The 11777-nt window shown below is 34.2% G+C and overlaps 1 protein-coding gene across 1 annotated transcript; it reads right to left on the bottom strand.

The window, feature by feature from the left end:
• Window positions 1-721: 721 nt before the first annotated feature.
• Window positions 722-11111, bottom strand: LOC132746319 (probable ubiquitin carboxyl-terminal hydrolase FAF-X; the record flags this gene model as incomplete). The annotated part of the gene is given in 9 exon segments (XM_060735432.1): window positions 722-874; window positions 2180-2318; window positions 3028-3212; window positions 6600-6666; window positions 8600-8715; window positions 8983-9088; window positions 9576-9688; window positions 10105-10217; window positions 10606-11111. Coding segments are annotated over 9 exon segments (1449 nt in total), but the record flags the coding sequence as incomplete, so codon positions are not given.
• Between the last annotated feature and the right edge of the window lie 666 nt (window positions 11112-11777).

Here is an 11777-nt window from a genome sequence, read left to right on the forward strand (position 1 = left end):
ACCCGCAACATTTTCAATTTTTGCCGTGTTGGGCTTTCTTTAGGGATTCTGTTTTTCTCTGATTTTATGGTCACATCAGTGTTATTTGTGCCGTGTGGCGGCTGTAAAAAGTCTCCCCGTACATTTAATCAAAGATGTTATATTTTCGATCCTTGAAGATCGTTCAGCACGACATTATTGTTGTGTATACATGTGTTGTGGTGTTTTTGGTTTCTTCTATTTGGACTTTTTCAACTTGGGTGGTTCCAGTATTCCTACTTGAATACTGTTAAATCACCCTTAGGATATGTTGCCTGCTTTTTAAATTGTCTTTTGACGTCTTATCTGTGATATGCAGGCTTCATAACCTCAGATCCCCTTTCAAAATTCCACTTTATTTAGTTCTGCCCATTGTTTTCTCGTTTAGGGCACACGCATTTTTTTAATTGGGGACCATACGCCGCTTTTCATGGAATGGCACTACTGTGTCACATTGAAGGTTCCATGATTACCGCCGTATGAACACGTCTGCGGATGTTTCTAAATTCAAAATTTCACCATTTTCGTGTTAAATGTTGAATTCTGCTTAAGCCGGTGCTAGGGGGCGTGGACGGTAACTTGCACTTTTCAGTACCGTCCATGAACAGGCTCAATCAAACCGAGCCTGCAACATTTTCAATTTTGCCGTGTTGGGCTTTCTTTAGGGATTCTGTTTTTCTCTATTTTAGACAAGTAAACATACCTGAGCCTCCCATAGTTTATCGAGATTCTGTAACGACAGTGCTTTCTCTTTGATCATGAATCGTAATATCTTCTCCAACTTCTCCACATACTGCGGCTGGTGTAAACTGTCTCTCAACACAATAGATAATACATCATTCTCCTGTATCCATTCCTATATATACAACAAGAGCTGTCCGTAAGACAGCGCGCTCGACTTTTTTATTGCTTGCCAATAAAAAAAGTTTTTGCAGTAAAAGGCAATACAAGAATCTCTGTATTTTTAAAGTGAACAATGGCCATGAGCATTAAGATATTTAGTGAAGAATTATTTTACTGAATTGTGTGATACCCTTGAACACTGCAGGTTCAGTGGATAGGAATGAATTTTTTTAGATTTTTTAAGTTTTTTAGTGCTTGCCTATAATACAAAACATTGACAGTTAAGGGCCATAATTCAAATAAAATCTTTGACAGAATTACCTTCTCCTGGACATGTTTGGGAATCATGATTGTAAACAAGTATTCCAACTTTCAAATTAATATCTCAAACAGTTCAGTCAAAAAGTGGACTGGTACTAAAAACTTAACCAAGATTCTAAGTCGATAAAAGGCCTTAATTTTTAAAACAAATCCTTGACAGAGTTACCTTCTCTTGCGTACAGATGGGGGTAATGATGTGAAATAGCATTAAAAGTTTCAAAGCAATATCTCAAAGGGTTAAGGCAATAAGTGGATTTTACCCATATTCAATGTATTTTCTAAGTCAAAAAGGGGCATAATTCTGTCAAAAACCTTGACAGAGTTATGTCCTCTTGTCTGTTGATGAAGGTCGTGATGGTAAACAAGTATGGTCAGTTTCAAAGCAATACCTCCAATGGTTTTGAAATAAAGTGAGGTGGTACAAAAAACTTAACCAAGCTCAATACACTTTCTAAGTCAAAAAAGGGCCATAATTCTGTCAAAAACCTTGACAGAGTTATGTACTCTTGTCTGTAGATGGAGGTTATGATGGTGAACAAGTATGGTAAGTTTCAAAGCCATACTTGTAATACTTCTGAAATAAAGTGGGGTGGTACGAAAAACTTAACCAAGGTGTGACGCCGACGCCGACGCCGGGGCGAGTAGGATAGCTCCCCTTTTCATAGAAAAGTCGAGCTAAAAATAAAATATTGAAAGATCTAAATCTGAGAAATGGAAATGCAAGGATTCAAAATATATATATATGCAGACCTCTAGAAAGACAAGAGCTGTCACATGGAGTGGGGAAAACAAGTAAATTTTTTGAGGGGAAAAATATTATCTTTTTGAGGAGGGAATGGGACATACCCTAAATTGACCCTAAAAAGCACTGAATGTTATTTGGTGTGAAACAGTGGATGAGATAAAATGCAAACGAAAAAAGACTGAAAATCTTATAATATTTCACCAAAATAGCTTTTATTCTACAAAATCATAAAAGAAATATATAAAAACTTACAGCCATTTTATCAGCTGTGAGCCATTCATCATCCTCTGACTGTGAATGTCTACTTGAGTGAAATGACACATTGGCTATCACTTTATTAACCTCATTCAGGGCATTCATCTTACCATTGAATGATGATATCTGTAATAATCTGAAATAAAAACATTATAAAATGATTTTACTACATTCTGGATTTTTAGTGTGACAAAAATAGTAACATCAATATCAATCTAGGTGGATTGTGTTATGCAATCTCTGGCAACCAAGTAGAACTGCAGCCTTCCATAAACTTGTTGGACAGCCATGTTACATAAAACTATTTCAACTATTCGAGTAACTCTGTAACTATAAACTATGAGTCAATGTCAGCCCAAGTAAATAAGTAACTAAAACATAAATACCATCATACATACAACAAACTACAATCATACTACAACAAACATATGAGCCATGCCATGACAAAACCAACATAATGGGTTTGCGACCAGCATGGATCCAGACCAGCCTGCGCATCAGGATCCATGCTATTCGCTTACATACTCTATAAAAAGTAGAGAAACTGATAGCGAACAGCATGGATCCTGATCAGACCGCCCGGATGCGCAGGCTGGTCAGGATCCATGCTGGTCGCAAACCCATTATGTTGGTTTTGTCATGGCATGGCTCAATTATGATATTGATCATTAGGACTGTCTATAAGTGGTTTTGATATACATTATTGTAATGACTGTATTAAAAGGCATACAAAGAGCTCTTTGGTTTAATCACACGGCTTTTATATAGTTCTAGAAAAATACAGCTAAACAAATTTTGTACCTTATTCATTTATTTTTCAAAATAAATTAAAGGAAAAAACTGACCTGAGAATCATTTTAAGTCTAAAAATCTCTAAACTTTTGATTGTATCTTCCTGATTAGGAAGACGATAGACTAGCTGTTTCAATGCTTTGATTATAGATGATAGTGCATCATTCTTGGCTTCTGTCTTAGATTCTTTCTTTAACTCTTCATCTGTTAGTCCATCTAAAAACTTTGGAACAATATCCTGCAAACAAAATACAGAATATATGAAAATGTAAGATATAAAAGGTAACAAATATCTCTCATTAAATAAGTAACATAAATATCATATTTAAATCCAATACAGAGGTAGGCTGATGGTCAATTTGAATACTGGTATCGAAGCAGTATCCGTCGGCTAGTAGTATCCGACAATACGGTTATTTTCGTTTACTGCAACTCTGTAAAATTGAAGGTGAGTTTTTTTGAGAACGATATCATTCGAGGAAAACGTTCGACAGAATTTCTTCAATCTAAATTAAACATTTAATAAATCGTTCTCACCTTTATATTTTACAAGCAGGTGTGTTTACATTTTTCGCATGAGGGATTTCACGTGCTACTGTTGCGCATGCGCAAAGGATAACTCCATTAGGCACAAATTAAGACAAGTTCACAGACGACATTTCCAAAGTCGCTAATAATCATTCAAATTTCATAATAGTCAATAAATATAAGTAAGAGCTATGTGTTGTTGACATTTTTAATCAACAAATCTTGAAATAAAAGCAAAATTGACAGAAATGGGAAACCCGCGGCAATTTTCTTCTAACCAAGGGAGGCAACACTGTTTATTATGTTCTAACAGTAGGTTGTTTCCCGTATAGAAGGCTATTTTTATTATGGGGCACCTTGTGGGGTGTTTAGTAGAATAATTTTACAGAATTTCTTTTATATATTTTCGTACTTGAAATTAATGTGTTATGGATTCATGAATGCAATAACACTCGTGGTACAAGCATACGATATGTCCGTGAAATGTAAAAAGTCTAGTTTTGACCAATGACCGTGATAAAAAATTTAATGATTAACAAGTTTTCTTTTTTTCTTCTTTTTCTTTTCTTTTGTTTTATATTTATTTGTACAAATGTTAATTCACATCAAAAATGTCTGTATTCAAATAGACATTAAAATACGTACTGTTGTTTGACCGGTTCCGACACAGGCTTTCAACTTTCGCTGTCTGCATACAAATTAACAAATTGTTTCAAGACCAAATGTGCTTGCTAAGTTGCTAGTAGATATTTGATTCCACTTCAAACCTTTTTTTCTAATAAGAACACCGCTTCATTTAATCTGATTGTTTGCACCAGTTCCGGAGGTTTACCAGTTCCGGTGCACATAACAAACCATTTGTAATATTACCAACAAACCATTTGTAATATTACCTACGAAGAGTACAAGAATAAGTACAGACCTGCCTTTGAACAATCTTATCATACACGGCAGTTTTACTAAACTTACGTGGCTCAGTTATCGCCGAGGGGAGTTCAGAAACGACGGCGATGTGTTTTGAAAAAAATACCATAAACTCAGACTCTGCTCTGTGTAAGATATACTCTTGCGAACAAAATACAAGAACATTGCTGTAAATAAATTAGTTTGAACAAAATACAAACAATTGCTAAACGAAAGTGATTGACTTATATTGTACTGTTTGAACCATATATGATCGACCATTGATTAACTTTAACCATCGTGTGAACACAATCTTCGTACTTCTGTTCTTGCACGTTATATATGACAACTGTCCTTACGATATGCGATCTTTAAAAGTCAACCTTTTACCCTTAATAAAGTTTATGATGCACGATCGAAATACACCGGAAAACGCTTCTTCCGAAAATTTGTTCTTCGGAGTATCCCCCCTCAAGCCCTAGGACCTGTCCAGTTGGCCGTACGTATCACACAATCGTGACATGGTCAAGATAAAAAATTAGTTTTTGTTTTGCGATTGTGCTCGAACAATATTCATTCCAGTCCCATTAGTGATAAATACTTTCTATAGATAATCTTATTATTTACTGTTTATTTTATCTGGGACAGAACGATCTTCTGTCCCAGATTTTATCCATAAAACAGATATATTAACAGCAATTTTTAGAACACTGACATAGAAATCGATATTTATTTGTTCTTTCTTCTGCATGTTATCTTATCATTTAGTTTTCAGAGGTTAAATGTATATTAATTACACTACACGTAGATGTGCTTTCCATAAATAAGAGCATAGCGTATCTTAAAGACTCGATCCTACTATTTTAAACAGTTAGCGCTTTTTAAATAAATGATAATGCTTTTACTTCAAAATATGTTTATCTCAACAAAGTTGTTGGCACACTTTTTTTACACACTCTTTCATAAATTCAATTATCAAATAACATTATATTTCTGATGAGAACACATGGAAAAGTGTTCATTGACAGAAATCCTGTCATTAAAAATACATGCTTCGGAACTACTTAAATAGGGTCTCCTAGTTTAAACAGGTATTAATATATTTATGTTATATTTTTGCAAATATTTTTGGATGAAGTTGTAAGGCAGATAACAACTTTTCCTTCAATATATAAACTGTGTCCCTTTCTTTCAGTTTACATATAATATGTACCGATATACCAATACCAATAAGATTGGCGAGATGAAATTTAGCATTTTTGCCTAAATCAGACGAAAATTATAAATAAGAAGCCGAAATAGAATGATGATTTAATTATTAATTTGTTAATGTCAATAAACTACAAAACCAGTGAGTATTTTCTATATTTTCTATATTTATTGTCGGTTACGTGAATGGCTCGCTTGATTATTCGGAACTGGTCAGTGCGCCGGAACCGGTCTGATAATAATCTCGGTAAAATCACTGCAGATGTCATATTAAGTCTACCAAGATTTCTGAATTATTACGATTAAAACCCTAAATAAAGCAATATTATTTGTCTAAAGAGGCCTTAAAAAAGTCTTATAATAATAAAAACACCGATACCGATTTATAAACCCGCAAAATCAATGATTAAAAAAAAGTGTCGGAAACTGCTTCTGTAGCGAGGCAATTACGGCAAATTTACACCTCCCGTTGGAGCCCCATTTTTGATGCGCATGTCTTATTCAGGAATCCGGTTTTTATTTACAATAACAATGCATGACCTGTATTTAGTCATATCAAAAGTTTATTTAAATTGGAGACGTTGTTATTGAGAAATTTTTCAATAACCTCATATTTTTATCGGAAACTGCTTCGATACCAGTATTCCATTACATTTCCAATTCTGAATATCTAAATCTTGAATAAGCAGGATAGTACAATTATAAGAACGATTATCTATGATATTTCTGTGCAAGCACTTTTAGGATCTTATGTAAATTATCAGGTTATCTGGCAGAAGAACCCTTTGATGCCTCTATTTAGACACAAGCAGGCACCCGAGTAAAACCAACAACCTTCTGTAAGGTAGCTGGAAAGCTTCCTCACATGAAAGAAGCTCAAGTCCCTAACAGGATTCAAACACTGCAGCGAGGGGCAAATAATTTAAAACTCTGTGACCTAAACTACTCAGCAGAGTTTAAAATGTGTTTATAGAAAAGAACTCACCACTATTGGCATAAAGTATTTCTGTACAGTATGAGGAGTAAGAACTTCAGCACACAATCCAAATGGCCTGTAAAAATATGTATCAAAATAACACTATTCTACACTATATACTATTTCTTATAAATATACCATATATCAGTTGTTAAGAAAACATTTTTCCTTGAGGTTATTATACATGTATGGCCAAGTATTAACGTTTGTAAGTTGTTGTAAGCAAATAATCAAAACCATAAAGCATGTCAAAAATCTTTATAACTGCACAATTCCTTTTTCAAGACAAGATTGCATTTGAGAAAAATGCTATGCCACCGCATGGTTCAAATTTCATAGCTGTGCATCAAAGGACAAGAAAGTAGGTCACATCATCAAAATCTAGATCAAAGTTCAATTTTACAACTAAAACTGTGCACATGGTCAAAATTTCATTGCTGTACATCAAAGGACAAGAAAGTAGGTCACTGTCTCCTTGGGCAAGGCATAATTTTGACCCCAGGGTTTATTAACAGAGGTTTACAACACAATGTTTCAGGCAAGATATCTAACCTCTAGCATTTGTCAATTGCTAGAAGAATTTTTTACTATATACATATAAGGAAAACCAATGACCCCTGGAGCGGGGCCGATTTTGACCCCAGGGCTATAATTTGAACAATCTGGGTAGAGGTCTACCAGACAATGCCTTATGCAAAATATCTAAGCTCTAGGCCTTTTGGGTCTTTACAAGAAGGTGTTTTAAGTTTTTACTATATGTACATATAGCGAAAATCAATGACCCCGGGGCGGGGCCGATTTTGACCCAAGGGCTATAATTTGAACAATCTTGGTAAGGGTCTACCAGATGATGCCTTATGCAAAATATCTAAGCTCTAGGCCTTTTGGGTTTTTACAAGAAGGTATTTTAAGTTTTTACTATATGTACATAGTGAAAATCAATGACCCCCGGGGCGGGGCCAATTTTGACCCCAGGGCTATAATTTGAACAATCTTGTTAGAGGTCTACCAGACAATGCCTTATGCAAAATATCTAAGCTCTAGGCCTTTTGGGTCTTTACAAGAAGATTTTTTAAATTTATTCTTATAATTCCTTTTGGTTGCCATGGCAACCAGATTTCTGCATGGAATGAAATTCTTTGAACAACTTTGGAAGCCCTTCACCCAAGGAACAATCCTGCCAAGTTTGGTTGAAATTGGACTAGTAGTTTTTCACAAGAAGATTTTTTAAGTTCACTATATAATCTATATAACACACACACAAACACACACACACACAGGTGAATCGCTATATGCCACCGCATCGCAGATTGCGGTGGCATAAACACACACACACAGGTGAATCGCTATATGCCACCGCATCGCAGATTGCGGTGGCATAAAAAATGAAAATAAATGCATAAACTTACAGCAGCTGCATATATAGATTACAATAACTTCACAATTAATCAATGAAATTTGATCTTATCAACATGCCATATTATAAAATCTGATACATTGATAACAAAATATTTCTAATTTCTAAATACAAACTGTTACAAATTACCCACAAGGTTCTATACATCACAAATTAAACAGCCCATGTAATACAGAAACAACAATGAAGAAAACGTTTTGCTTCCCTAATACTCTTTTTTTTCCCATTAGGTTTTATAACTTCCAACATTACTAGTATATAATAACAGGATACCAGTTTAACTATCAGGGAAGGACTCCGGTAAAACTTTAAGCAATATTTCAAGCACACGAAGACAACCAAGTAGAACTAATTTAAGCAGTGTTTTCACTCTGGTTGGAAAGTGTCTGTGTCCAATCAACTGTGAAATTATTTAGTCATTAATTCAGATATATTCGGAAACATGAGTCTTCACAAATGAAAAATTATTGAAACACATTGATAAAATTTGTAAATTGAAAGTGAGAAACAATATATTAAACTTTTCATCTTATGTTCCATTAAGGAAGCCACATTGAGAAAGTGAGAAAGGAAAACCTAAGTGATAACCTACTTGACAAGGGCAGCAATAACTGGTACTGATAATGTTGAACTGTTGGCAAATCTGTCCAGCAGAATCTGAAAGCCATCTAAACTGCCAAATTTATTCACTAGATCTACCAGCCAACCCTGAAAAATCAACAACATTCACAATAACTACTCAAACACAGTGCAATGTTATTTTGTCAAAAAAAATTCCTAACAATAAAAGTAATTCACACATGAAAGTAACAAAGTTGTTGTTAGATTTCAATTATTTTTCAGTAAACTGATAAAATTATTTAAAGCTATACCGAATCTTAATTGAAAGCAATTTCAATATTGTTAATTATCTAAAAGTGAAAGATAACAGCATATGGGAAATACACCATTTCAGGCAAAAATAATTTAACATACCCTTGGAGTTCTAGGATCAGGAGGTCTGGCAAAAAGGGCATCATCCGCAATTGTTGCACCAGCTGGGACCGTCTCCGAGGTACGTGTTCCATTGTAAGTATGAAACCTTTAATATACACACAAAAACTATATACATGTAGTATGATACATGATACATGTATATCAATATCGTAGTTTCTTTGCTTGATACCAGTAAACACAATAGAATCCAAATTCTTTTTTTTTTAAAAATAGCTCTTTGCTAATTAATTTTTACTTTAAATTGTATGTAACTAAACATTTTTTAAAAGCAACTTTGGAAACTCAATACTTTTGGTATTGGACTCATCATTGCAAACATGCAAATACTTGGACTGGTTATAGAAAATTTCTACCTTATCTCAGCCAAGATATAGAACCATTACTGTCTGAAAAAAATTATCTCAGCCAAGATATAGAACCATTACTGTCTGAAAAAAACTATCACTTTAGGCTGCCAAATATAAGAATTGGATTTTAAAACTTTTATTTAGAATAAAAATGCAATTACAATATCAAAGCAGTACCAGTCTGTGAAAAAAGTTTTAGAATTGTAAAGGTTGACTGTGACTTACTTGCACTGTGGATGAAATATCATTGAAAGCAAATCCAATAAAGGGAACCAGTCTTGTGATAACTTCACCACACATAACTCTACGAGCTTGGCAGCATTGTTCAATATACATTTCTACAATACACAATATGATTAACATAGAAAAATACACAGATTTTTACTACAATACACATTATTTCAAAATATTCTTCATATGTACTGAAGAATCACTTAGAATATGTTTATACATTTACATATCTTCTATTGTAGGGTAATTGTGTTAAAGGTACTCAGAAATACCATTTGTTTATGGAGAAAAATGCCTAATTGTGGCTTTGAAATGGATAGAGAAAAAAGATAAAAACCAAAACCACCATACAGAATTTTATGACAATTTTAAGTTGTTTTAAAATGTGTAACTCTTGAAAGTACAGAGATAAAGTGGGGTTTTTTTGTGTACTGAAGTTTCATTTGAAATTGGACCATATTGGTTATAAAGTTCTACTGATTTCCTACTATCACAGAAGTGTAGCAAAGTCTGTTTAACATACATGGATTTCATATTTCCAGCCACTGACTGCTTCATCTGTCATGATCTTAGAGAAGGAAACTGTTAAACCTTCCCTGAAAAATCTCTGGCAAGCCTCGCTCCTTGTGTCAAGTCCTGTATAACATCCAGAAAAAGAATACAATAAAATCAGAAAAACAAACAAGGCAAGTTTTCATCTTTCAAAAGAGTTTTGATCTTTAAAATCTTGCCCTAAGGAACAACCCAGACACTTGTAGATTTAAAAAGGTTTAACATACACAATGATTCAATGATCTTTTTTTTCAAGTAATTAAAAATACAGATCCTCTTTAAGGAAGTAAAAACATTGTATAGTACTTAAACATGATAAATCATGACTGTAAACTTAACACAAATCAAGAGAAGTTTGTATATGACAGGAATATTTAAAAACATCATTCAAGTAGAGCTACTATGAATCATGCAAATAAAATAAATAAATAATGATTTTAAAATCAATTATATACAACACATTGACATTTACCTTCTCTACAAAGCTTTATACTTGCATTAAGCAAGAGTTCAAGCTCGCCACCTGGTAGCACAGGCACAACCCAACGGGGTCTATTAATCATTTCATCCAGACGGGTCAGTTCCTGGATTGGGAAGTCTGGTTCCCCATCCTCCCCTGGTTCCATGTTAACATCCCCTTGTCCGTTCTCTTCACCCTGTGGTGAAGGACCAGATTGCTGGGTAGGTGGTACTGGTTGTGGTGTTGTGGCTGGTGCTGTTGGTGCTGCAACAGGAGTTGTACCCCCTGGTTGCTGAGCCTCCTGACTGGTATCACCACCAGCAGGGCTACCTCTCATAACTATTGTCATAGTTGCCACTAAAGAACAGAAAATAAAGTGCTTGTGTAAATACAATGTGTACAGATAGGCTGCATATGCATATATAAAGATTTTATTTACCTTACAGGGGTAACTTACAATACTGGACATGCGAACCCATCACTTTTTGTATGATTGCTCTTACTAGGTCTTGCAAAAAAGAAAAACATGAGTACTTTTGTTGCAAACAGGAGACCCACGCCAGGATTTCACGACACTCGCCACAAGATGCCTTGATGCTTTCACATGTAAATTCATTAGCTAATATGTCTACATGCATTGTATTTTAAATAATTCTACAATTCAATTTAGATGTATTTAAAATTCATTATAATGTTTTGCTTTAGTTTGATTTTTTTTAAGGAAAAAAAATCAACACACTACATTGTACATTAAAATCACATACATGTATACTAATTTTGAATTCAGCATGTCACAAAACAAATACTTCACATTATTTCAGAGAACGATTTTATATAAACGAGTGACCAATGTCTCCCACTTTACATGAAGCACCAAATTGTGCTATTTCATAAGATTGAGGTATAGATATGGACTTTCAGTTGCGCATGTCACGATGTCTTATTATTGTGAACATTTGTAAAGAGTACTTTTAAAATCCCTTGATGAAAAAATTATGGACCTAATACACGAAATACCCTATAACAGATCATATAAAGCGTTGATCTCAAAGTGTGACCTTGACCTTGAAGGTAGGGATCCGGGTGTTTTGCATGACATGTCATCTTATCATTGTGAACAATTATGCCAAGTTATTTAAAAATCCTTTGATCTATGAAAAAGTTCTGGACCTAATACAAATTAT

Source organism: Ruditapes philippinarum, unplaced genomic scaffold, assembly GCF_026571515.1.
Source record: "Ruditapes philippinarum isolate M1 unplaced genomic scaffold, ASM2657151v2 ctg15675_1_1_1_1, whole genome shotgun sequence".
Lineage (NCBI taxonomy): Eukaryota > Metazoa > Mollusca > Bivalvia > Venerida > Veneridae > Ruditapes > Ruditapes philippinarum.